This window comes from Podarcis filfolensis (assembly GCF_964270895.1).
Source record: "Podarcis filfolensis genome assembly, chromosome: 16".
Taxonomy (NCBI): Eukaryota; Metazoa; Chordata; class Lepidosauria; order Squamata; family Lacertidae; genus Podarcis; species Podarcis filfolensis.
Window position 1 is genome coordinate 9,458,619 of NC_139620.1, and position 27,295 is coordinate 9,485,913.

Here is a 27,295-nt window from a genome sequence, read left to right on the forward strand (position 1 = left end):
AGGACCGCCTAGGTAGAGATGATGCGGGGATGCGGGTGGCGCTGTGGGTTAAACCACAGAGCCTAGGACTTGCCGACCAGAAGGTCGGTGGTTCGAATCCCTGTGACGGGGTGAGCTCCCGTTGCTCAGTCCCAGCTCCTGCCCACCTAGCAGTTCGAAAGCACGTCAAAGTGCAAGTAGATAAATAGGTACCACTCCGGCGGGAAGGTAAACGGCGTTTCCGTGCACTGCTCTGGTTTGCCAGAGGCAGCTTAGTCATGCTGGCCACATGACCCGGAAGCTGTACGCCGGCTCCCTCGGCCAATAAAGCGAGATGAGCGCCGCAACCCCAGAGTCGGTCACGACTGGACCTAATGGTCAGGGGTCCCTTTACCTTTACCTTTAGGTAGAGATGGGCAGATCCTTCTGGCATATGCAGACGTGATCTAGTGGGTCCTTCTCCTGCACATGTCAGAGAATAAAAGGGCATGTAAATTGGGACGGAGCAAGAGCCTCAGGCCCTCTGTGCCTCTCTATGCGGCCCTCAGAAGTGTCCCCGGGCCGCTCGGTTCTTTCAACAGGTGTTTGGGTCTGGCAATAGCCAGCAGAGGGCACTGCAGCACTAGGAACAGAAATATTTAAGTGTGCGCTGTTCCAGCCAATAATTAGTTGCTAGTTTTGTTGTGACTTGAGGGAGTTTCCATGGGGCAGCCTTTTGCAGGCTTGTACCTGCAGAGTGAGGGTTGCAGAGAGGTCATGGCATTTCTGCAGTGTTTTCTGTTTGCAAATGCAACAACGAAAGAAGGAAGTCTGGTAACATCTTAAGGGATAGGCTCCATTATTATGGCATGCGCTTTCATTTGCTAGAGTCTGCCTCATCCATGATCTGAACAAAGACTACTGTCTAGTAGTAATAATAATATAAACATTCATAATCATAATCATATTAATTTATTATTTATACTCCACCTATCTGGCTGGGTTTCCCAGCCACTCTTGGTGGCTTCCAACAAAGTATTAAAATACAGTGGTCTGTTAAACATTAAAAGCTTCCCTAAACAGGGCTGCCTTCAGATGTCTTCTAAAAGTTTGGTAATTATTTTTCTCTTTGACACCTGGTGGGAGGGCGTTCCACAGGGCGGGTGCCACTACTGAGAAGGCCCTCTGCCTGGTTCTTGGCTTCTTGCAGTGAGATGATGATGATGATGATGATTGTCTCCTGCTGGTAGCCACCAGGCATCAAGGGTCACTGAGCAAGATGAAAACATAATAATACATATCATTATAACAAGCGAAACAATAACAGTAAGTGAAACGTTGTTGAGCTTTTTTTAGTTTTAACCAAAGTTGCTTAGCTTTTTTTTTTGCTTTTTTTACAAAATCTCAAAATAATAATAATGAAGTTTTAGAGCTATTCTTAAGGAAATTCACCCAAAAAGAATTTCCTAGACACCTCAGCGATGTCCACCGTTTCACACTAACGTATTCTGGATGTATGGCAGCCCTACTGGAATGCAGGTTCCTGTAGGAAAGGTAAGCTCCGCCTCTGTTTGCCTCTGGCCCCGCCCACATGTGTCTCCAGGAAGGTGGTCCGTGCTGCAACATGGCTCTTGTGCTGGAAAAGTTCCTCCGCCTTTCATGAATCAGCATGCTCCGATGTACAGTAAATGTAAAGGGGCCCCTGACTATTAGGTCCACTTGCAGACGACTCTGGGGTTGCAGCGCTCATATCGCTTTATCGGCTGAGGGAGCCAGCGTACAGCTTCCGGGTCGTGGCCAGCATGACTAAGCCGCTTCTGGCGAACCAGAGCAGCGCACGGAAACGCCGTTTACCTTCCCACCAGAGCGGTACCTATTTATCTACTTGCACTTTGATGTGCTTTCAGACTGCTAGGTTGGCAGGAGCAGGGACCGAGCAACGGGAGCTCACCCCGTCGCGGGGATTCGAACCGCCGACCTTCTGATCGGCAAGCCCTAGGCTCTGCGGTTTAACCCACAGCGCCTCCCGCGCCCATTATGCTCCGATGTAGTAGCGTGGAAAGTCTGTAGTTCAGGGGTAGAGCACTTGCTTTGCATGCAGAAGGTCCCAGGTTCAAGATCAGAAATTATTCCTGTATGCCAGAACAGCAGGAAGACGACTCCTCGTACAGAGATGGAAACAACAGGATATTCTGACAATTGACGAATGGCAACAGAAAGTATTGGAGTATGCGGAAATAGCAAGACTAACTGGAAGAATCCGACAGCAGGACGATGAGAAATTCCAAAAAAGAATGGTCCAAATTTATGTTATACTTAGAGAAAACTGTACATAAATAAAGACACTCACAGGACTGAAATAAAACTCATAACGTTTCTTGTAAACATTTGGTTAGATCACAAGGTGTAATGCTGTAATATAATAAGGAATATATGTCTAAAGTATAATACAAAAAATTATTAAGGAATTATAGACATTTATAGAATGTATATAGGGACGGGGTGGCGCTGTGGGTTAAACCACAGAGCCTAGGACTTGCTGATCAGAAGGTTGGCGGTTCGAATCCTCGCGACGGGGTGAGCTCCCGTTGCTCGGTCCCTGCTCCTGCCAACCTAGCTGCTCGAAAGCACATCAAAGTGCAAGTAGATAAATAGGTACCACTCTGGCGGGAAGGTAAACGGCGTTTCCGTGCGCTGTTCTGGTTCGCCAGAAGCGGCTTAGTCCTGCTGGTCACATGACCCGGAAGCTGTCTGCAGACAAACGCCGGCTCCCTCGGCCAATAAAGCGAGATGAGCGCCGCAACCACAGAGTCGGTCACGACTGGACCTAATGGTCAGGGGTCCCTTTACCTTTACCTTACAGAATGTATATATAGTAATCACGCTTAAGTAAGAGCAATGTAGAGAAGCCAGAAGAGGGGTGGAGGGAAGTTAATTCGGATAAGATATAGATTGAAAGGAGAATAATACTGTTAAGCTGTATTGTGTTTAAGATATTTGAAAAAAAAATAATAAAAATTATGGGGAGGGGGGGACGGGACAAACAGAAGGCCCCAGGTTCAACCGCTCGCATCTCCCGGTAGGGCTGGGGATTGACCCCTTCATGAAACCCTGGAGAGCAGTAGCTGCCAGTTGGTGCGGACAATACTGAGCTAAGATAGACCCAGAGGTCTGGTTCTTTGTAAGGCAGCTCCCTAGCGCCCTATTTAAAACCAGCCATTTGTCCAAGGGCATTGTTACGTACTGAAGTTCTCACCCTGGGCCAGCAGGGGGATACTGCAGATAGTTCAGGTCCACATATGCAAATAAGGGATCGAAAGTGACGTTCAGTGATTGGATAGTTACAGAAAGTTGTTACTGTTGCGTTGTAGTGGAGCTCTATATAAGCAGGCTGGCTGAACCCTTCAGTTCAGTTCTGTTCTGGCCTGTGAATAAACAAGAGCTGTTTGAGGAATCGCTGTGTCGTCTGATATGTTCACCCACAACTTAACACTGGTGACGAGGATGGGATCAATGGACATTAGAGCACAGCCAGATGCAGCCACCCTCTGAACTGAGCTGAATCACTGAGCTGAAACACCGAGCGAAATCACGGAACAGAACCAATTCAGAGCTGACTGTTCTGGCTAGAGCACTGTGTTCCATCCATCGCCCTTCACGCCGGCATCAGAATCGTGGCTTCACTTGTGCCTCTACCGCCGTTTGCGCCAGCCTCTGAATCATGGGACTGCTACCTCGCTCGGTTCGACTGCTACCTCCAAGCCAACGAGCTGACAGAAGTATCACAGGAGCGGAAGCGGGGCCTATTCCTCAGCCTCTGTGGGCCTGAGGTGTTTGAGACGGCCCGAGCATTGGTGGCACCTGTAGCAGTCCAGGCAACACCATGGGACACGATCCAAGAGAAGCTCCGCAACCACTACGTGCCAAAGCCGTCCAAGATTGCTGCCTGCCATGCGTTCTACCTCTGGAACCAGGCAGAGGGGAGTCAGTTAACAACTTCAGTACATAACAGGCATGAGGACTGGGCTGAGATGGCCGAAGCTCGTGGCAGGACACTTGCTTGGCATGCAGAAGGTCCCATTTTGGATCCCTGATGGTATTTCCAGGTAAAGAAAGGTAAAGAAACCCTAACCATTAGGTCCAGTCGTGGCCGACTCTGGGGTTGCGGCGCTCATCTCGCTTTATTGGCCGAGGGAGCCGGCGTACAGCTTCCGGGTCATGTGGCCAGCATGACTAAGCCGCTTCTGGCGAACCAGAGCAGCGCACGGAAACGCTGTTTACCTTCCCGCTGGAGCGGTACCTATTTATCTCCTTGCACTTTGACGTGCTTTCAAACTGCTACGTTGGCAGGAGCAGGGACTGAGCAACGGGAGCTCACCCCGTCGTGGGGATTCGAACCGCTGACCTTCTGATCAGCAAGTCCTAGGCTCTGTTGTTTAACCCACAGCGCCACCTGCGTCCCAATCCAGGAAAGCCTCTGCCAGTCAGTGTAAGTAACAGTGAATCAGGAGGACCGAAAAAGCTTCCCCACCCTGGATTAAACAAACCAGGGAAGTCTGATTTTGCAAACATTAAAAAAAAGAACACAATTTCAAGAGGGTATTGCTGAAAAGAATGACTTGAGTGCACTTCATCTTCCTGATGTTGAGTGCCTCAGCCCTTTGTATGTTTTTTTGAGGGTCGAGAGAGGCAGGTACTCGTGGTTGGTTTGATTCTTGAGTGGGTGCAGCAAGGCTTGTTGCTAAGGTTGTTTACACACACACACACACACACACACACACACACACTTATTGGTTTTTTTAACATCATTGCCAACAATAATTTAACGTAACTTCTTATTTTATACAATGTTTTAGACTTCCGTCAACACCTCTGAGGATTTCCCCTTCTTTATCACTTATTCTTCATTTCTTAATTTCTCTATTACTCTTAATTATCCTTAACTAATAATTCTCCTCATAGTCTTTCTTGCCATATTTCAGATAGTCCTCCTTACAAAACTTCTTGCAGCCCTACTAGCGTAATCTGTTCATTACAATTACTTTTCAAATAGTTTGTATATTTACTCCAGTCTTCTAAGAATCTCTGGTCCCGCAGGTTTCGCATCCTTCCTGTTAATTGGCTTGTTGCTGAGGTTGCAGGTGTTGGAAATATAACAGCAGGGATCCTGCGGTCAGCAACTAAAGGGTTAATTCTGTTGACAGACAGTTAGCCAAGAGGGGTGGTGAAGGAGGAGGAGGAGGTGTTTCCTAACAACCAGCCAGAGTGCAGTGTTCAAGCTCTGATTGGCTACTAACCCTACCCTGGACTAGGCCTTGTTGTAAATAAAAATTGCCCTTTCCCCTTATGGGGTATCCAAGAGCCCATATAGAGTCCTTACACAGGTTCCCTATTGGTAGGAGAGAATAACAAAGGCCAACCAGAGAATATTGAGAAGCAAAGCAGCTAGTAAGCTTGATCTTTATTGATCTGTTGCAACAGGGTGCTCCCCTCACCCGCAGGAGAGAGGAGGGACCCAGAAAAATGGCATGCAAGGCCTTATAAAGACTTTTGAAATTCCCATCCTGTAGATCAAGACCACCCCCAGAAACATCATACATACATCACAGAAGGGGTGTGACCTAAGACCACCCCTCAGATACATCACACCTACATCACAGAAAAGGCGGTCTAAAACAGAAATTTGAATATTGTTTTCTCCTGTTGTTGTTTATCTCCTGTCTGGCAGGTTGCTTGATTGGATTGCCTGGGTAGCCTGGCTAGTCTTTTGTAATAATAAATAGTTCCTGGGCCAGGTCACAGGCTCACACTCTATTCAAACAGACATACCCTTAAGACAGGATTTGTGAAGGAAAAGAAAATGGGGAGGGTTTTCCACTTTGACCTTGCAGAGAAAACATTTGCTCAGTTTAGGAATCAAAATGGCTTCAGGTCGGTCTTCCTGTGCTGATCTATGTACGTGCAGTTATGAACATTGCCATATATCTAAGACCTCAAAATTCCTATCACAGCCTGAACCCTAAGAAAGAAGACCCCCTCCTTCTGCATATTTATATACTGTTTTGTTCACTTTACTTCAGTAAAGTGTGGTCCGTTTTCTTTCTCAACTCCCATCTGCTTTATTCCAGTCACTCCGTTAACAGCAAGATCAAGGCCAGGGTGGTGAGGGAAGAACTTAGGCAGCTGCTTTGTACCAGGTTTAACCAATTGCCTATCAAGCCAAGTATTGCTTACTCTGGCTGGCAGCACCTCTGCAGAGTGATGAGCAGAAAGAAGTCTGCCCTATCCTTTTAAAACCGGGGATGTCAGCGGTTGAGCCTGGAACTCCATATACATGCAAAACTGGTTCTCTGCCACGGAGCTGCAAAGTGAGAAATAAAGTCAGGTTCTAGTCCTCATGACTCTGGATTAAAGGGCTGGCTGAAACAGGAAGCTGCCTTATACCTTGCCACAATATGTCAGGATTTGAACCTGGGACCGTCTGCATGCCAAGTAGATGTTCCGCTGCTCAGCTGCAGTCCTTCCCATCAAAGAATTCAAGAAGTCAGTTGCTTGCTTTTCCCCTTGACCCTAATCAACTACCGGTCGATTTAATGCATCAGCGCTCATGCCAAATAAGCAAATTGGCAACCCTATTGTTCATTATTATTTACTTTACACAAATATACTTTCCTACTGCCAAACCGCTGCCCCCGCCCCTATTGCTTACATAATAAAAAAAAAGGGGAATGTTTGCTTTCATTGTTGCCTTGGGAAACTGCGGAACGAAAGCCAGCCAGCCCCGGATCTCGCTTCCTCCCATCCTGAGCATTTTTCGTTCCCGTTTCCTTGTCTATACAATACTGGCTACTGTGTTTTCTTATCCCCAAGGACTGCTTTAAGGAAGAAATAAAAATATCGCCCAATTAGGAAGCACAGGATGTCTTAGCAGGTTGTTCACCCGAGAACCTCCAGCAACAGAGACAGTCTACCTTGCAAGTAAAATTGGAGGGGGCAGAATGAACAAACGACAGAGGGAGGGCTGTGGCCTTCATGCCTTGTTTGCGAGTAGCCTAGAAGCATCCAGCTGTCCTCTGTTGGAAACAGGGAGCATGGCTTGATGGAGCATAGCTCTGCCTTTCCTATGGTTGTTGCAACTCCCATCATCGCTGACCATTGGCCATGCTGGCTGGGACTGATGGGATCTGGAGTCCAACGGCATTGGAAGAAGGTTTAATATATACTGTATTTTTCACACCTAACCATAAGAAACAACTAGTTTTTAGAGGAGGAAAACAAGAAAAAAAATATTCTGAACAAAATAGTGGATTTATGATCTTTGTGGTTCATGCTGTGGCCACAGACATGTAATTTGATGGTGAGTTTGGGGTAGCCCAGTGCAAAAATCCTGAGGATCCATGTGGATCCGTGCTTTGTAACTACGTTTTTGCACCACTGCAGCCCCAGGAAACAGTGGGTGTGTGATTTTTTTGGTGCAGGCTGTAGCCATGCATAGGCTGTGTGATCTGATGGTGAATTTGGGGTGATCCAATGTAAAAATCCTGAGGATCCATGGGCTTTTACCTTCCTGCTCTCAGGCAGCCTTCTTTATTGCTAGCCTCCCTTATCTCTCTCCCGATCCTACCGATCAGCTGCTTCCTTTCAACACTCCCTTCCCTCTTGTTTGCCTTAGTGTCTTTTCCTTAGCTGGAGCAGTTTTTTGCTCCTCCTTTTCTTCTAATTTCTCTCCTCATTGCTTTAGTCTTCCTGTCTCCTCTCCTTGCAAGTTTGCTGTCTTTACCTCCCCCCCTCCCAGGCAGCCTCCTTTATTGCTAGCGTCCCTTATCTCACTTCCGATTGCTTGCAATCAGCGGCTTTGTTTCAACACCCACTTCCCTCCCCCCCCCCAAAAAAAGCATGATCTGCTTTCTGCCCCTGAGCAATTCGGCTCCAGGGACCACACATTCGTTCCATAAGACGCACAGACATTTCCCCTTACTTTTTAGGAAGAAAAAAGTGTGTCTTATGGAGCGAAAAATAAGGTAATATACAGCTTGAAGAATGGGAAAGGTTGTGGAATGAAAGGATAAAATTTACAGCCTGCAATGCTTTGAAAGAGAATATGATGAAATTGATGTATAGATGGTATATTACACCAGTGAAATTAGCTAAAATGTATAAGACAAATAATAAATGCTGGAAATGTAAAGAAAAAGAAGGAACATTTTATCATATGTGGTGGGAATGTAAAAAAGTAAAGAACTTCTGGGAAATGATATATAATGAGATGAAAAAGATGTTGAGATATACATTTAAAAAAAAACCTGGAAGCATTTTTTCTTGGTATTATAGGTCAGGACATTAATAGGCAAGATGTTAATTTGTTTTTATATGCAACAACTGTGGCAAGAGTATTGTTAGCCCAGAAATGGAAACAAGAGGAAATTCTGACGAAAGAAGAACAGCAGACGAAAATAATGGACTATGCAGAATTGGACAAAATGACAGGAAGGATTCGAAACCTGCAGGACCAGAGATTTACAGAAGATTGGAAGACGTATATGAACTATTTGAAAAGCAATTGTAACCAACAAATTACGCTAGTAGGACTACAAGAAGTTTTGTAAGGAGGAATATATGAAGTGCTACAAAGCAGATAAAGAATAAGAAATATTGGTTATGAGTTTTAAATGTAACAGGGAAAATAAGAAATGTATACTAAGAGTTTAGATTGGAAAATTTTCAGACAGGACTGATGGAAGTCAAAAAAATTGAATAAGATGTAAAAATATGTTTAATTACTGTTGAAAATGGTATGTTAAAAAAAACTAATAAAAATTATATATATATATATATATATATATATATATATATATATATATAGGAAGAAGGTTTCCCCAGACCTGTCATGAGCTGTGTCAGCTTGCTACCAGTCAGTGCTGACAATACTGAGTCTAATGGGCCAGTGATCTGTCAGCATCAGATGTTCCTGTGATATTTTATTAGGGGATGAGTTCTTGATGGCTGGGGTCCTCTCTGTGTTTTCGAATGCAATACGCACCTGGGTTTGGAGAACGCGAGAGGCTGTGCTAGGGAAGGGGAGCTGGAAGAATCCAAAGCAGGCGGAACCAGTGGGCCCTCTCCTCTCGATGCTGCTGTACTGCAACTCCATCATCCCCCAGCCAGCATTGGCCGGTGGTCAGGGATCATGGGAGTTGTAGTCCACCAACATCTCCGAGGCTACAGGGTCTCCAGCCCTCATGTCCCAACCAAGCAGGGATCGCACACCAAATGCAGAGGTGTAATATTCTCTTACCTAGAGCAGGGATGAAGAACCTGCAGCCATCCATGTGCTGTCAGACTACAACTCTCATCAGCCCCCAGCCAGCACTGGCCAGGCGTCATGAACGATGGGAGTTGGAGTCCACCGACATTTGAAAGGCTACAGTTCTCCCCATCACTTTTTTTGGGCGGGGGGAGTCTGGCTTCGGAGGATGGTCTGTTTGCTTCCTCTCTTCTTCTACTGAGATAGCTCAGGCAGTAGAGCTTGCGGTTCCAGCCCCATGTTGGGCAGAAAGATTCCTGCATTCCAGCGGGTTAGACTAGATGATCCTCCCCTCCCATTTTTATTGGCTTAAAAAAGAAAAACAAATTATACAGATAGCAAAACAAAGAAGTCTAAATTAACATTGCCTTCTACCAATAAGAAATAATAACAACTTACAATAATGAAAATACTAAAAGTACCTTTACTTCCCCTTTTAAACTTCTATTCTGGTTACAATATATTACTATTCTATAAGACTCTATCATATCCTTTGCTGTCCCATATATTATTTTATTTCCAAATTTAACCTAACCCTCCCTTCCTCGCCACTGCTTCCCTTCACCTGTGTGAGATCTTCCCATCATAGTATATATATTTTTCTAGTTGCTTTGATAAAATAGAGTAACTTGAAAATTGTTAAATTATAATTACTTCTTTTGTCCTTACACGCCTAACAATTGCCTATTAAGTGTTCTGCTTTAACACCATATTTCTTCATCTGTTCCCCTATGCATTCCCATTCTGTATAGAATTTTTGATTGGAGCAGCCCCTGATTGCTGCAGTCATTTTTTGCCATCTCAGCAAACTCACAAATCTTAACTTGCCATGCTGTCATTTGTGGTACTTTTTCTGTTTTCCGATATTTTGCCATAAGTATTCTTGCAGCTTGAATTATGATGCTGGAGGAAACTCTTGAGAGTCCCATGGACTGCAAGAAGATCAAACCTCTCCATTCTGAAGGAAATCAGCCCTGAGTGCTCACTGGAAGGACAGATCCTGAAGCTGAGGCTCCAATACTCTGGCCACCTCATGAGAAGAGAAGGCTCCTTGGAAAAGACCCTGATGTTGAGAAAGATGGAGGGCACAAGGAGAAGGGGACGACAGAGGATGAGATGGTTGGACAGTGTTCTCGAAGCTACCAGCATGAGTTTGACCAAACTGCGGGAGGCAGTGGAAGACAGAAGTGCCTGGCGTGCTCTGGTCCAGGGGGTCACGAAGAGTCGGACACGACTAAACAACAACAACAAAAAATTCTTGCGGCTGCGGTTATATATAAAAATATATTCCTTTTGTCTCTGCGTATGTCGTTTGTCAATAAACTCAGTAAGTATGACTCTGGTATTTTTGGAAATAGAGCTCCCGAGGATCTTTTTGATCTCATGTATCTCGTTCCAAAATTGTCTTACCACCTTACACCCCCACCACATATGGTATAGACTAGATGATCCTTATGGTCCCTTCCAACTCTACAATTCCATGATTCTAAAGCAAATAATGCAAAGTCCTCAAAAGTTCCTCCAGTGTTCTCTTAACCAAGGGAAGCCTAACCAGGCAGCACCACCCATCTCTGGTACTCAAGGAAGCAGGACGATGTAAAATATACTGCAGGGACAGTCACGTTGGAACATCTGTTTGGGGATTTCCCAGAAGGGCTCACATTCTTGTTTACCCTGTCCTACCCCAATTCCTGGCAGTGATTTTTGCACCACAGACCCAGCCCTTGGCACTCAATTAATTGCCCTCCCAGCCCACATTTTCTGTGTTTAATGGACTCCCTGCCCGTCTCACCCAGTTACGCACAGGCTGGATTTGACTGGGATTCCAGTCTTGATGGTTCCTGCTTGCTCCTCTTTGCCCCTGATTCCACCAGGCACTGGCAGGATTTTGTGGGGAGAAATTTGACAGGGTGAAAAATGAGTATCAGAAGCGCTTTTTTTTACTCTCGTTCTTTTTTGGGGTGAGGATTTTTAATTTCGTTTTAGTAAAGGTAAAGGTACCCCTGCCCGTATGGGCCAGTCGTGTCCGACTCTAGGGTTGTGCGCCCATCTCGCTTAAGAGGCTGTGAGCCGGCTCCATCTGAGGACACTTCCAGGTCACGTGGCCAGCGTGACGAAGCTGCTCTGGCGAGCCAGCACCAGCGCAGCACACGGAACGCCGTTTACCTTCCCGCTATAAAGCGGTACCTATTTATCTACTTGCACTTAGGGGTGCTTTCGAACTGCTAGGTGGGCAGGAGCTGGGACCGAAAGACGGGAGCTCACCCCGCCGCGGGGATTCGAACCGCCGACCATGCGATCGGCAAGTCCTAGGCACTGAGGTTTTACTCACAGTGCCACATATATAAAACAGGGAGAACAGTTATGACAACAGACAAAAATCGAAAGAGGAAAGGCAAACTATAAAATAGGCCTGTAGGGTGAGTAGGAGTTGCACAAGAGTTAAAAGAATGAGGTCCAAATAAAGAACATGAGTGTTATTCAACTGTCAAGCGTCGTTCCAGATCTGCCAGACTTTTCTTGGAAATGACGATTCCGCAGTATAAAGGAATGCCAACTCATGTAAAAAGGGTCTGCAGGTTGTAGTCCTTGTCGCAATCTCAAATTATGAAAAATTTTATTTGTGATTTCTTTTTTCAAGGCAGGGAGAACTGGGCTTTAAATGTATGGTGTGTAAAAGGTAAAGGTACCCCTGCCCGTACGGGCCAGTCTTGACAGACTCTAGGGCTGTGCGCCCATCTCACTTAAGAGGCCAGGGGCCAGCGCTGTCCGGAGACACTTCCGGGTCACGTGGCCAGTGTGACAAAGCTGCATCTGGCGAGCCAGCGCAGCACACGGAAACGCCGTTTACCTTCCTGCTATAAAGCGGTACCTATTTATCTACTTGCACTTAGGGGTGCTTTCGAACTGCTAGGTTGGCAGGCGCTGGGACCGAGCAACGGGAGCGCACCCCGCTGCGGGGATTCGAACCGCCGACCTTTCGATCGGCAAGCCCTAGGCGCTGAGGCTTTTACCCACAGCGCCACCCGCGTCCCTGTATGGTGTGTACACAGCTCAAAATTGGCCCAAGGGCTGAATTGTGTGGATCAAAGGAAGTTGGCTCCCCAAGTCATGACTGAAAAAAAAGTGGAAATTGGTGTGTGTGTGTAAATGAGAGGCTCACTGCCAGTTCCTTCCCATCTTTCTCTGTGCACACAAACCTATCTTATTCTTTTCTTTCGAAAGTGTCATCCATCACTTTTGCAGTCAGTTGAAATATTAAGTTTCGTTTCCTCATTTTTCCTCCGTTTATTGTTTGCCCAGCAGACTCTGCTTTGGAACGGTTGACTGAGGGAAGAAAAAACACCTCAAACCATGTTGCAAGAGGCAAACTGGAGGCATTTCCCCCCCCCCCGCTATTCCACAAATCAGCGTCAGAAGCTGTCTTATGCAGTCAGACCACTGTTCCATTGAGCTGAGTAATGCCTACACTGACTGGCAGTAGCTCTCCAGGCAAAGGTTTCTCCCAACCTTAGTTGCCAGGAGTTGAAGCTCGGACCTTCGATGTACGAATCATATGCTCCCCCCCCCTCTCTCTCTCACTGAGTTATGGTCCTTCCCCTAAAAATAAAGCAAGATTCTAGTCCTCATCGTTCTACCTCAAGATGATGGAAATTGAAAGCAAGTCCCTAGGTTCCTTTTCTCAGGAGAGATACCTAAGTCCAAAGAGGAAAGGTTGTAGCATTTGAGACTTTTTAGTTTAGAGAAAAGGCAAGTAAGAGAGGACAGGGTAGTTTCTAAAACACTTTATGGCCACTGTTGTTATTATCATATTAGTATTTTTAAATGCCTGTAACGTTTGCACGGCAAAACAGGCTTTAATTCTATTGCACTTTATCCAGCTTGGAGGTCTGGGGCACTGGTGGGGGGAACCCCACAATAACCAGCTTTCTGAAAAGGCCGGCTTTCTTTTAACTTTTCCCAAGCAGGTTTCTAGTCCTTATGAATATAGGTTCGGAAAGTGCGTGGGTGACGCCAGTCAAAATCTTAGGCGTCAGAGATTTGAAACAGGTTTCCTGCTGGAGGAAGGGGGACCCCCCCCCTCGATTTCTCTGCTCATCGCTGCTCATTGTCCCTCTCCGTGACTGGGAATAAATTGTGCAAGCTAAGCGGAACAGCAGGCAAAGGTGCTGAATCTGTAAAAAAAATACTGATTTCAGAATTTATTTCACATGCTCCTGGGTACAGATTTTGTGCAAAAGGTTGTGAAGACATTTTGCAAAGTTGGCCAGTGGATAGAGTATTTGCAGCCCTGTGCAACGTGGCTGCGTCATTTGTGGCTCATTCGTGGTGATTTGGGAGCCTGCCAAGAAAACTTTTCCTGGCACATATGGGACAGTTGCCTTGTTACACACCAGTTATTGGAAGCCTTTTGATCATTCACCGTTTTTTATCATCTCAGTATGATCTTATTACTTTATGATCTTATGACCCGCAATTCGCCATGTAATTCCTTTTGAAATGGCAAGGGGTGGTTGTATGGGACAGAAATGTGGTCCGCAGGCTTCCAGTGCGTCAGAAAGGTTTTTTTACTTACAAGCACATCAGACTTTTCCACTAAGGAGCTCAAAATGGCCAACGTGGTCTTCAACCTGCCATCCTCCCAACAACCCTGTGAGGTAGACAGGGGCTGGTCTGAGGGCAATTCTCCATTCCATTCCCCTTCAGCTTTCCATTCCCTTCTGCCCCACAGATACTCGGGGATCTCTGGGCACTGAGAATGTTTCTGTTTCTGCCACCCCATCCCACCCAGTTCTTGCTCCACTTACAGGAGTGTGCTGGTCAGTAATCACATTGTTCAAAGTTGGAAGGTAAAGGTAAAGGGACCCCTGACCATTAGGTCCAGTCATGACCGACTCTGGGGTTGCGGCGCTCATCTTGCTTTATTGGCCGAGGGAGCCGGCGTACAGCTTCATGTGGGTCATGTGGCCAGCATGACTAAGCCGCTTCTGGCGAACCAGAGCAGCGCACGGAAACGCCGTTTACCTTCCCACCAGAGTTCTACCTATTTATCTACTTGCACTTTGAGGTGCTTTCAAACTGCTAGGTTGGCAGGAGCAGGGACAGAGCAACGGGAGCTCACCCCATGGCGGGGATTCGAACCGCCGACCTTCTGATCCACAAGTTCTAGGCTCTGTAGTTTAGACAACAGCGCCACCCGCGTCCCGTTCAAAGTTGGAGTTATCTCTTTATTAGCAAAAGCATGATCGCCACAGATGTGGTTGAGTGTCAGGCCTAATAAGCAGAGCAGCTTATTTCCGGTAGTCTTACCCTGTGAAAATCAGTTGCCGGGACTGAAATCCCTGCCTTTCCACAGCCGTCATCTAAGTCTCCTACTCCCCAGGGCTTTTTCCAAACAATCAGAGACTGCGTCTGCGTGCAGCCAGCCTCTGCTCCACTCTTTTCATGCCTCTTCTGGTTCTGGGAGACAAGTGGGGAAGGGAGCTTGTCGCAGCGGGTGGGAGAGACACCTGTGACTCTTCACCAGCCTGACTTATCTCCGCCTCTTGGCATAGCTGTCAAGTGTCCCTTATTTGAAGGGACAGTCCCTTATTCCAGCGCCATGTCCCGCTGCTGTCCCTTATTGATGGATGTCCCTTAAATGTCCCTTAAATGATGTCCCTTAAATTTCAAAGGAAGCAGCTCCTCTCCCTCCCTCCCTGCCGGCCAGGGAGGAGGGAGGCTCCAACTGTGTTGCTCGGCTGTGTTGCTCACCCAATAAGAAGTCTAAGAACGACTGGGGGGTGGAGCTTGCATGCCTTGTGTGTGGCTAGTTAATGCAAGCTGAGGGGGGTTTTGAATGCTGGACGCCATTTTGTTGCACGTGCTGCTGCAAACTTTGCAGTGCAAAGCCAGGCCGGGGAGCCATCTTAAGTTGAGGCTGCATAGGCCTTGTGGTGCATGTGATTCAGATTCTATTCAGTTGAACCTCTGGTTACAAAGTTGGTTGGACAGTGTTCTCAAAGCTACCAGCATGAGTTTGACCAGACTGCAGGAAGACTGGAGTGCCTGGAACAGGTGAGGCTGCAGGTCCCTTATTTTGGCTGCTGGTCCCTTATTTTCAAGGCTGCTGGTCCCTTATTTTCAAATCTGTAAGCTGACACTATGCCTCTTGGCCTCCCTCATCCCACTCTCCTGCCTCCGATTCTGGACTCCTCTCTGCCACCGACTCTCCCAGCTCACTAAACCCTGTGACCTCTTCCTCTTCCGAAACCTCCTCTTCCTAGTCTTCTCCCTCTGACCACTTGCATCGTCGCCCCACCACCAATCCCAGGGCTCTGAGCCTTCCTTCTTTGGTGGTTTTCCAGCGGGTTCCTCCCGTTCCTCTGCAGCCAAAAAGTCAGTGACACGGGCCCAGAGAAAACATGGGTTCAGATGCATCTTCCATCGCTTTGTGTGTGTCAGCCAAGCCAGTAAAAAAACTTTGCAGCCTTAGTTAGGTGATAAAAAGAAACCCGATTCTCTCTGAAGTTCCTGGTCCCTACCCCAAAAGCAAAGAAGGCAACACACCCTCAATACCAACGTAGATCCGTTTATTGTTAAATGTTATAAATACAGAATTTGACACAGAAGCCACGGCACTTCCTCTTCCTCCCCACTCCCTCTTCGCCTCCCTCCACAACTCCAAAACCCTTCACCCAAGAATTTTGAGGTTTGCTGTTGTACAAAACTGTCCACTGAGACACCACCCACGAGCACCAGGATTTGCAGATAAGGCAGTTGCCAAATTTGGCTTTCAAAAACCTCCCCTCCAAAGCATTTAGCATTACAATGCTGACTGGTTAGAAACCTGTATGGAGAGGACTGTGGACTATCTCCTGTACAATGCAGATTTGGAACGACAGCATCCCTATGGAAGCATAGGAATTTTTGGGGGGCGGGGAGAGGTAACCCCAGCATTGAGGCTTAAGGATCCTGGGTTGGCAAGAAAGGGCACACTCTTCTCCTCTCCACCTTAAATAAATATTTCGGGTTAATCTTGTTCCTTCATGCGTCTGGGTTTGACTCCTCTGGAACTTTTTCGTGTTGAGGTGGAGGAAATAAGGTCAAAACGCAACTTGCCCCTCTGTATTCTCACTTGGGGGGGAACATGCTGTAGCTTAAGAACATAAGCAAAGCCCGGCTGCATCAGGGCAATGGCCCACCTAATCCTGTATCCTATTCTCACAGATGCCCCAACAAGAAGCTCACAAGGAGGATATGAGCACAACAGCGATTCTCATCACGTGTGATTCCTGGCAACTACCGGTAGTATTCAGAGATGGCAAGGTTGTCTGGAGCAAGGATTGTTCCATGTGTGGAGCAGGATTGTGGGGGAGAAAAGATTGGAGCATGGCTATTTTGATTATTGCACTCTGCCCTCTCCCAGGTTTCACGGGGGTTGAGATTTTGCATCCTAATCTGACAAATCTCCCCCAAAAGGCAGTACATTCAGGTCCCACTATCTGAACACAATGCGTCCCCTGGAAATCGTTTGGGAGGCAAGAGTTCATATAAGGAGTCAACGATTTCCATTGATTCCTATGGGGGAATTTTGTAATGTGTTCCCAGCCATGGAAGTTTGGCCTCTAAAAGCCATAAGAAATAAATACAAATCAAACCCACCCCTTAGGAAAACCCTCTGAAACCTTACTAAAAATACAGATCGCTACGGTTCAGTTCTGTTCCACAGCCAACCAGCAAAAGGCAAACAAGGAAGTAAAAAAATGCTCTCTGTTTGCATATCTGAATTTGCAATGTGTATAGCGAGGTTTGGGTAGTAATTCCTCATGTTTGGATAAGTGAATTATTGCAGAGTGAGCGTTCAGAAAGCAGGACCTGCATATTTATGTACATGTTGATCTCCTGTATTGCAGTTTGAATTCTTTTACAAAAATCACTAATAGAATATTAATATTAATAAAAATAAAATTAATTAGTAAAAGTAAAAGCAAAAAAGTTCAACTTTTTCATAGTGGTGATGGGGAAAATAGTCTGGAAACTCAGAATTTACAGTTCAGCAGCTTAGGTGGTTTCCTCTCGTCCTCATCTTCTTAGTTAATTTGTCCGGTGCAAGAGAATCTCCCATTGATCTTTTGAGCCCTGGTGGGATCCTTGTGACAGGGAGTTCCGCTGGACAGAGCATAACATTCCAGGCTTGAGGGACACAGCTAGCTTTGCAAAGCATTCTCTAGTTGTCCTCATTGCTTTGGAGAGGGTTGCTCGCTCACCACACATTTGCAAGGGGTGGATTTTTTTGGCACATCTATAGAAGAGATTCTTTCAGTTGTTGAAATTGTGCTGCTTGTTCGCCTTCAGGCAATTTGAAACTCACCACAGGTGAGTAGGCGAGTGGCTATTTCCAAGCTTGTTTGCAGAACTCATCCTTCCCACATTCACACCGAAGCCCAACAATATCCCTGAATTTACCCGGCTCAGCCAGGTTCTGGCTAACCCCCCCTTGCCAAGTCCAACTGTAGGGTGTGCTCCGCCTACAGTTCATCATTGGCCATTGTGGGGTTGGTGTAGGAGAAGGGAGCATTACCATTCCTGGGAAGATTCTGTGGGAAAAACACACAGAGAAAGGAAACGGTTAGTACAATCACCTAAGGCATGTAGGAAGTCGTGCTTTTGCACTAAACATCCCCTGCTGAGTGACTAACCATATTCACATATTTGAGTCCAGGGTTGCCAACTTCTCTCTACCGGCTTTGCTCCTCTGCCATTAGTAAGAGAGAAATGAAACAGGAGATGCAATGCTTCTTGCATTGCTGTGCCAGAAAAAGTTCCACCAATGGAATTTCTATCTGTCCAGTGTGTTGTATGCAATATTATTCAAACTCAGGTTGAAGGACGGGAGAGAAAATTGATTCAGTTTGAATTTGAAGCAGAACCTACTGAATTTGGACTTTCCAAAACAATACAAGAATGGAAACACAGCCATTCTTTGAAATCTGTACTTTGAATTCCGAGATGCAATTCTCCAGATAACGTTTACTAAAAATGTCTATATTGTGGGGATATAACACATACAAAATGCATTATATTAGAATAAATTATTTGCAAAAATATGTATGTTAAGTTAAAACTGCATGCAAAAATGTGGGTTTTTAAAGGAGAAATTTGTACTAATAAGCTGATGAGTTTTCAAGAGGATTCCGCCTCCCTACTCCCCCCCCCAAAAAAAAATCACAAACCACAGTAGGAAGGTACGTAGATAACTGAGACTAAGCTTGCAAAAATGAGAAACTGAGAGACTCAAAATGGGCAGGACCATTCATCCCTACTTAGAGCAGATCCATTGACATGAATGGCCATTAATGCCTAACGGGCATTTCAGTTGATTTACAGTAGTTTTGAGTAAAACTGGATACAGCATAGAGAGAGAAAGTAGAGAGATCTGCACAGACTTGCCAACAGTTTTATGCGCTCTGATCCTGTGAACATTCAACAGCAACCTGCTTATCTGAAAGGGTTTAAACTGGGAGACGTGGGTCCAAATCCTGACCCATTCACAGACTCATGGGTTTATAGCTTGGCGGCAACAAAGCCTCCTGGGCATGTTAAACTTACTCCTTCCTGATTTGACACTGGACTGAATAACTTACGCATGGACAAACTTAGGTTTTAAAATTCTGAATATTGGAATATCCTGTGCTAATTCTATTTACACAGAAGGCCACTGAGACCTTTACCTTGGCAACAGGGAAGTTCAGAAGCGAAAATGTCCAAAATTCTTTTGTGAGGCGTGCCAGTCATCAGGCCCCATAAAAGATGTATTATGCCTCCTGTTCCCAGCAAAGGCATGAGGAGTTATTTTGTCACGTAACATTAAAAAGCAAACAAATGTGCCTCTTTGCATGCTAAAAAGCTTGGAACTTGGAGGATATGAGCAAATAAGGGCAGATCAGCTGCAAGGTGTACAGGTGAGGCAAGTGGCAAAAATAAGGTACTATTGCGGGGGGAGGGAGGCAGATTTTGGATGACGCCACCTGTGGATAGCTTTGCCTTGTTAAGGGCCGGCATGTGTGAAGGTTTCCTGGAACACTTAGCCTCGCTTTTGAAAACATCTTTGTGAGCGACCTTGAACCAAGGGAACATGAAAACGGGTTGCACATTTAAACCAGGTGGGCCCAGTTGCAACACAGAGTGCTGAGGCTGCTGCCCGCCCGCCAGCCCTGCCTTTTTGCAGCATTCTCCATTCCACCCAGAAGGGATGCGGGTGGCGCTGTGGGTTAAACCACAGAGCCTAGGACTTGCCGATCAGAAGGTCGACGGTTTGAATCCCCACGACAGGGTGAGCTCCCGTTGCTCAGTCCCTGCTCCTGCCAACCTAGCAGTTTGAAAGCACGTTAAAGTGCAAGTAGATAAATAGGTACCGCTCCGGCGGGAAGGTAAACGGCGTTTCCGTGCGCTGCTCTGGTTTGCCAGCAGCGGCTTAGTCATGCTGGCCACATGACCCAGAAGCTGTACGCCGTCTCCCTCGGCCAATAAAGCGAGATGAGCGCCGCAACCCCAGAGTCGGCCACGACTGGACCTAATGGTCAGGGGTCCCTTTACCTTTTACCATTCCACCCACCCCAAACAAAAGGCACTAAGGCTCACTGAACATTCTCTGCCTTTACCTGGTTGTTTTTGGGACCCCCGCTCTTTAGGTTCCCCCCTTCAAAATATTTTCTTTGCACTTCTGCAAACCTCAAGGGTCTCCCAAAGGCTGCTGGTGCCTCCATCTTGTGTAAGTGTGGGGAACCTTTGGTCCTCAAGAAATTGATGAACGGCAACTCTCATCATTGCTGGCCGTGGGTCATGCATGCTGGGACTGATGGGAGTTAAAGTTCAGCAGCATTTGGGGGGCTAAAGGTTCCGCACATGGGTGGCTCTGTCCCAGCTGTGGGTCATGAGCTTCACAGGATGGTCTGATTGGCCATTGTTGGAACATAAGAACGCCCTGCTGGATCAGGCCAAAGGCCAATTTAGCCCAGCATCCTTTTCCCCATAGCGGTCCATCAGAAAAGGAAGCCCACTGGGAGGGCATGGACCCAAGACCTTTCCCTCACTGTAACCCATAAGAGCATCAGAAGGGGCCTCCAAGATCCGACCAGTGGCCCTGTCCTCACAGTGGCCAAGCAAATGCCGCCATAGGAAGCCCAATATGCCCCACAGAGGACCTTAAAGTCCATAAATAGCAACACCCTAGAGGTCCCGGGCCTTAAGGAAGTCAGATTAGCCTCAACCAGAGCCAGGGCCTTTTCAACACTGGCTCCGGCCTGGTGGAACGCTCTGTCTCATGAGACCAGGACCCTGCGGGATCTGAATTCTTTCCGCAGGGCCTGTAAGACAGAGTTGTTCCGCCTGGCCTTTGGCTTGGAATCAGTTTGATTCCCTCCCCCTCTTTCTTTCTTTTTTCCTTTCTCCTTCTGTGTTGGAACTCCTATTTGGGGACTTCCCTGGCTTTTTTCTGGCCCATGTAGGACCAGTCTGGATAGTTAGCCTTGGTGAAGACTTGGCGCTTTTATCCCCCCAAAAGTTTTTCATTGAGTTCCACTGAAATGAGGCTGCATTTTAATGTTGTATTTTAATTTTGTTTTTTAAGCTGTATTCTAATCAATTGTTTTTATATTTGGTGTTAGCCGCCCTGAGCCCGGTCTTGGCTGGGGAGGGCGGGGTATAAATAAAAATTATTATTATTATTATTATTATTATTATTATTATTATTATTATTATTATTGGGACCTGAGCACATCAGCAGTTCTGCCTCCACCAGGGGAGGTAGAATATAGTCATCAATAGAGTGGTTTAACAGTCAGTCCCAGAAAACTCTGGAAACTGTCGCTCCAGGAGACAAATGGAGGGTGTCCTAACAACTCTTACTTCCCCAAACAAACTACAGCTCCTATAATTATTTTTTGAGGGGGAAGCCATGCCTGTTTAAAGTGCTATGACAGTGCTTAAGGTTGTGGCCTAAGTTCTCCTTAGAGTTGACCCGTTGGGGAGCTATGTTTGCCACCGCCATCCATTGCAATGGGTTTGCTCTGAGTAGCACAGACACTGGATACAGCCTTCCACGTCCTTCACTTCCCCCTGTTCTTCTGCTGAGGAAACGGAGAGAAACAAAGGGCTCAGGTGCATTTCCACCTTCCTCTGTGGAACACTGAGGGCTAGCGCCTTGCTTATCCCCGTTTAAGACGGAAAAAGCCAAGGTGCAGCAAGCTGAACTAAAGGGCCGTACGCATGCAATTGCCCCAACGTCCAGGGGGCCCAGATGGACCCCACTGAATGTCGCTTCCCCAGAGGGGTTAAAAACGCTGGGAGTAGCAGCCAGCTGCTGAGGAAAGAGCCTTGGAAGGCAGCCAGAAACATCACAAGCAGCTCAATGTCGTGTGTAAACATTGCCCAGTCACGAGGCTGGGGAGCGGCCAGGCCAGCTGAGGTGCTGGCCACGTACCCCCAGGCAACCACGCCAAGGGCAAAGGGGCTCAGTCCTAGCCTGGGACCACCACTATGTCCCCCCGCTCCGGTCTAACCAGCGATGCCTGCTGTATTCATTTGCAGCAAGGGCACAGGGCGGGAGGGAGGAGGGTGAAGCCATTCCAGGGACCTGCGGTGCCAGGCTTGACCCTGCTCCCTCTTTCTCTCTCCCCTCCTAGATTTGCAAACAGTCCCAGGGTGCCGAGCTAAATATTTGCTCAACGTCCCCATGTTTGCTCAGCAGTAGGGAACAGGACAGATGCACCCGGCTCTGTGGGGAGCGAGCGGGGCCCGGCGCATGGCCGAGGTGACTTTAGCAGGCCTCTCCTTGCCACATGCTCAATGGCACCCACCCCTTCCCTGAGAGCCACCTAAGGCCCGAGAGGCCCTGCCGGGGTCGGTTGGCGCAGGTCGCCTTGGCAACATGGCCTACCCAGCCATGACGGTCACGCTGACCGTTCTCAAGGGTCAGCGGCCTGTCAGGAAGCGGGGGTGGGTGGGTGGGTGTTATTTGTGGAAGTTCCCCAGGCCTCAGCCTTGGAGGAAGGAAAAAGGTTTCCATGGCAACAGGCCGAAGGCTGCCTCAGGCGCGCTAGGCCGAAGCCTTGGCCGAAGCAGCCATTGGCCGTTGCCACGGTGACCACAGCTGCGGCCTTTCGCACCGGCTGCCCCATTAAAGATTAACTCCGGGGCAGAGGTGGAGGGCAGGGAGACTCGCTCTGGGGTTCGAGGGCAGCAGTGAAACCGTTGTGCCATGAAGGATGAGAGGCCGGGGCTTCAGGGTGTCCTCCATCATGACTGGCAGAGATGTTGGCTGCAGGGAAAACCCCTTGACGTCGCTCAGCGAGCAGGGTCTCTGCCCACAAGGGGATTGCAAAGTAAAGGCTGACATGGGGGAGTAATGCAGGGTAGAGAAATGGGCAGGACAGGCAGGGATAATCAGAGGCAAACAACTGACTTGCGGCCCCATCTCGCCTGCAAACATGGTGGGGCTTGGGACAGTTCCCATTATGCCCCAAACCCTTCAATTCTTAGGGCCTGACTGGAAATCTGTGTTTGTTTAACTTCTGTCCAATTTTTCAGATTTTAAGCTCCTTAGGGGCAGGGGCCTGAACTCCTGGAGTCCCTCTAATGTCCATGTGGGTGGTTTTTAAAAATATTATTATTTCAATTTATATCTCACCCTTCCTTCTGAAGGTGCCCAGGGTGAGAAAAACACATAATAATAATAATAATAATAATAATAATAATAATAATAATACCCACACCATTCTGAAGACATCTGAAGGCAACCCTGTACAGGCAAGTTTTTAATGTTTGATGTCTTTTAATGTGTCGGACGCTGCCCAGAGTTGCTGGGGTAGCCCAGTCAGATGTGCAGCATATTATTATTAATAATAATTCTAAAAACAGTTAAAACTTTCTAACAGCATTTAAAAACAGTCCCTCAGACAGTGAACCCAGGGTTGCCAGGAACAATGTCTTTCAGCCATCAAATGCCTGGGTGAACAGGAATGCTTTTAAATTGTTCCTGAAAGCTACTAGGCGCACCTCCCCAGAGCCCCACATAAATAACACTGGTGACAAGTAGGTGCAGTGTGGCAAATTCATGACTGCCTGCATGAAACCATTAACTATTTCTATGGGGTTTCTTTTTTGGGGGGTGGGGAAGAGGAATTAGATTAGAAGGGTATAGGTGGGGGAGGCACTAGGAATGGAAACAGAAACTGAGCTTGATTGACCAAGGGCCTGACTCTGTATAAGGCAGCTTCCTCCATTCCTATTTCATAGAATCATAGAATTGTAGAGTTGGAAGGGACCACGAGGGTCATCTAGTCCAACCCCCTGCAATGCAGAAATCTTTCAACCAACATGGGGCTCGAACCCATGAACTTCAGGTTAAGGGTCTCATGTTCTACCGACTGAGCTATGTGTTTAGAATCATGAGGCCTTTCTTTCTGAGGAAAGGGATGTAGCTCAGGGGTAGAGCATCTGCTTTGCATATAGAAGGTGCCAGGTTCAATTCCCTGCATCTCTAGGTAGGGCTGCCAGTCAGTGCAAACAACACTTAGCTAGATGGACCAACGATCTGAGTCGGTATAAAGCAGCATGCTGTTTTAATCAGCCCTTCATCCAGAAACTTGAGGACTAGAATCTTTCTCTTAAGGGGAAAGGCCACAGCTCAGAGGAGAGCATTTGCTTTGCATCTCCAGACCCCCTGTCCGAAATCATGGAGAGCCGCTGCCAGTCAGTGAAGACAATATTAGGCTAGATGGACCAATGGGCTTATTCGGGGGCATGGCAGCTTCTAACATTCCTATGTACTATGTCCTGGGTCACTAAAGAGCACCCCAGGATTTGGGTTGGGTGAGTGACTCTTGCTCACCTCGCTGTATGGGTTAGGCTTGCTTCCGGGGGCAACGTATCGCCCGTGTGTGTGGTACGTCGGGTACTCACTCATGACATGGTAGGAGTCTTGGTTGCTGAGCAAATCAAGCTTCCCCCGGTGATTCCGTCGACACCAGTAGATGATCTGGGAGGGAGTGAAGAAGAGTAAGAGTAAGGAAAGGTCATGTTGCTGGGAGAGATGGATTGGGAAGGTGAGAGAGAGCTGTGAGAGCAGGGGGTTGGACTAGATGACCCATTGGATCCCTTCCAACTCTACAGTTCTAGGATTCCAAGTTCTACTTCTGAGTAACAACGTATGACAGAAATGGGGAGCCTATTTTCATCAGTGGGCTGCATCCCCTTCTGGGCAACCTTCCGAGGGCGACATGCCGCTAGTAGGTGGGGCCAAAGAGCTATTAGCAATCAAAGGGTATTAGCTAGGGTAGCTAAAGGAAGCCTCCAGCTCCAGAGGCACTCTACCTCTGAATGCCAGTTGGGAAAAAGTAACAGCTGCTGCTATTGTTGCCCTGTTTGTGAGTTTTTGGGAGGCAGGCGCTTGGCTGCTGTAGTGGAAAACAGGGGCTAGAATAAATGGGTCTTTGTGGCCTGATCCAGCAAGGCTCTTCTTAAGGCTCTTTAGCCACAGCAGCTCAATGGCACTTCCATGTTCCGTGGCAGTATACCTCCAAAGGGCATATACTGGGGTGGCAAGGAAGACAGGAGGGTTGACGGGACAAGAGATTTAGCTCTATGTTTCATTTTACCCAATGCACTATGGTGCATACGAAGCCTGGCAATCACACTGTTGTTCTGTGCAATGGAATCTACAACATGCACACTACTTTGCCTCATTTATTCTGGTTATGGCAATGAGGACTAGAAATTGCCAGGCACGTCTGATTCGCTACTGAGTAATAGGATGCTAGGGTAGATAGACATGAGGCCTGATCCTGCAGGTTCTTTCTTATGTTCCCCATGTCTGCCAGGTGGTCCACTGGCTCTGCCCCAACCACACCCACTAGTCTTGCACCTCTGGCTCTGAGTCTATATAGAGCCAGCCCCCTGAGTCTCCAGCCGCCTGGCGGGTTGATGTAGCGGGTGGCGGAGCTGTTGTTTTGGGCCCAGTGGGTCTTCACCTCCACCAGCTTGATTTTGAGAAAGCCATTTCTGACCTGGGAGGAGAGGGGGTTGCGGGCTAATCCCTCCCACACACACGCGGGGGCTGGCCTTTGCCCCCCCCCCCCGCGCGAACAGGGAATCCCCGGGCGTGTCTTCGACCCGGCCCGCCAATCAGCGGGCCGGGGAGGTGGGGCCTAGCCTATTTAAGGCCAGGCACGCCCAGGGACCGCCCTCTTTCCCCCTTTCCAGCCGAGAGGTTTTTCCCATCCCACCCACCCTTAGGCTTAGCTAGCTATGACCTTGCTATGGACTTCGGTTGGTCGCCGCAAGGGGCCTGGTAGGAATTTTTCCAACTTGGCGCACTTCGAGCCTTTTGGTTTTTTCGCCTACCTCGTAGCAAATGTCACAACTTCCGTGGTATGGGCGGTTAGGCATTGGCAGGGGTTAATTGTTATGCAAATGAATGGGGGGGAAGGAAGCGCCATCACCTTCCCCCCAATGAAAGGGGTAGTCCAGTAGAGGACTCCGGGGGGCGTTGCCTTGTCGGAAACCTAGGGAGGTAAGGGCCTCTGGCACGCCCCCGAGCGGTGACACCCGTGGGATCCTAGTTGGCGTACTTCAACAGGACTCCCACAGCTTGTGGACAACCCTTCCCGGTCCCCATGCCGGGTAGTCGATAGGAGCCAATGCCTAAAGCCAATACCTTTCAATTCTGTAATCAATAAAGTTGTGGCCTTTTTATGCCCATTAACCTTAAATAATGTGTCCAGTGTCCATTTCACATGGGGGAGGGGACTTGCCACGCAAAGAAGGCTGAGAAACTTACCAGGATCAGGAAGGCAATGAGCGCCAGGAGAAGAAGGATGCAAACTAAGACGAGGAGAGCAATGCCCCAGCCTGGGACAGTCTCTGTGTGATTGGGAGTGGTTGTAGTCGAGGTTGTCGTTGAGGTGGTTGCCGGGGGGGAAGTTGCTGTTGAGGGCGGGGGGTTGGGGGGTTCCGTGGCGTCTGAGGTCACTGGGAAGATAGCAAAGAATCCCATTAATAACCCACTTTAGGGAAACACCTGAGGGATTTGTGGCTGATGAAAAAGAGACATGCCTGTGGTCCTCTTCGGGGATTGGTACTAGAGGTGGGCAAGATTTGATTCAATTTTCAGGATTCCATACACCTTTGTAACCAAAAGCCCCCTTCATTGCATTTCACCATCAGCCATTTTCCATTTCATTCAAGAGCAGTTTGTTGATCTCTGTCCTCCTAGCTATCTGAGGGTGTTGTTGATGTCCCACCCCCTGTTTTATTGTCCCTTTCTGCTATTTCTTTGGACACTGCAGATCCGTGGGGGGAGAGGTGCCCTCCCCAGCTGCGGCAGGATCAGCCTCTGGAGAAGCCCAGTGAAGCAGCTAAGCCAACCTTAAACCTGCAGGAATGGGTATGAATGGGTGTCTCAAATGGGAGTCTCCTCCATGACCATTTTGGGAGGAATGGAAAATTTGTGGGGAAGATCCATGGCTCATCTGCGTTGCGTGCAGATGGTTCCAAGTTCAGTCCCTGGCATCTTCAGGTAAGGCTGGGAGAGACCCCTGTCTGAATGGAATACCCTGAAGGATTATGGGAATTGTACTTTTCTAAAGGTGCTGGGAATTGTAGCTCCCTGTGGTAAAGTAGAAGGCCAGAAGGCCATGGGAACCCCAGAACAGTTTCAGGAGGGGTGTGGGGAGAGGAGAGCGTTTCCCTGCACAAGGAGAAATCCTCATGCTGATGGAGCAAGAGATCTAGCACTATGCTGGAGTCCACCCAACGACTTTGAAATGTATGGTGCATTCCCTGCTTTGAACACCATGCCATTGTTTTGCATAATGCAATGTGCAATGAGCATACTAATCTGTAGAAGCAACACTGAGGGCTGGAAACCTGCCTAGACTTCCAGGAAGGAAATTCTGTGCCTGGAGCTGCAGGAGGGGCTCTGAGTCTTGTGTCGCAGACACAGCCCGAGGGATGTTTTGCTGTAGTACCCAGGCCCCACTGTTCATCCTTCAG

At 47.7% G+C, this 27,295-nt stretch overlaps 1 protein-coding gene and 2 long non-coding RNA genes across 8 annotated transcripts in view; 1 reads left to right on the forward strand and 2 right to left on the reverse strand.

Moving 5' to 3' along the window:
• The window catches only part of LOC310751979, a 252,485-nt gene extending 247,394 nt beyond the window's left edge, over positions 1-5,091 (reverse strand). The window contains exon 1 of the long non-coding RNA XR_014542749.1: positions 5,001-5,091. This is a non-coding gene — a long non-coding RNA (uncharacterized lncRNA). The remainder of the gene's footprint in view (positions 1-5,000) is intronic.
• Positions 5,092-15,817: 10,726 nt separating this feature from the next.
• MUC1 (mucin 1, cell surface associated) overlaps positions 15,818-27,295 on the reverse strand; it is a 30,500-nt gene continuing 19,022 nt past the window's right edge. For 4 of the 6 annotated variants that reach the window (XM_083591074.1, XM_083591073.1, XM_083591072.1 and 1 more), the window contains 3 exons: positions 26,082-26,272; positions 24,135-24,281; positions 15,818-17,841 (listed from right to left, as the gene is read on the reverse strand). In XM_083591074.1, coding sequence (XP_083447200.1) covers positions 17,773-17,841; positions 24,135-24,281; positions 26,082-26,272 — 407 coding nt within the window. In that variant the 3' untranslated portion in view covers positions 15,818-17,772. The remainder of the gene's footprint in view (positions 17,842-24,134; positions 24,282-26,081; positions 26,273-27,295) is intronic. The other 2 variants (XM_083591075.1, XM_083591071.1) reach the window with 1 other exon arrangement.
• LOC310751992 lies at positions 21,015-27,288 on the forward strand. Its single transcript, XR_014542766.1, has 3 exons — positions 21,015-22,055; positions 26,590-26,819; positions 26,921-27,288. It is a non-coding gene; the product is annotated as an uncharacterized lncRNA (long non-coding RNA).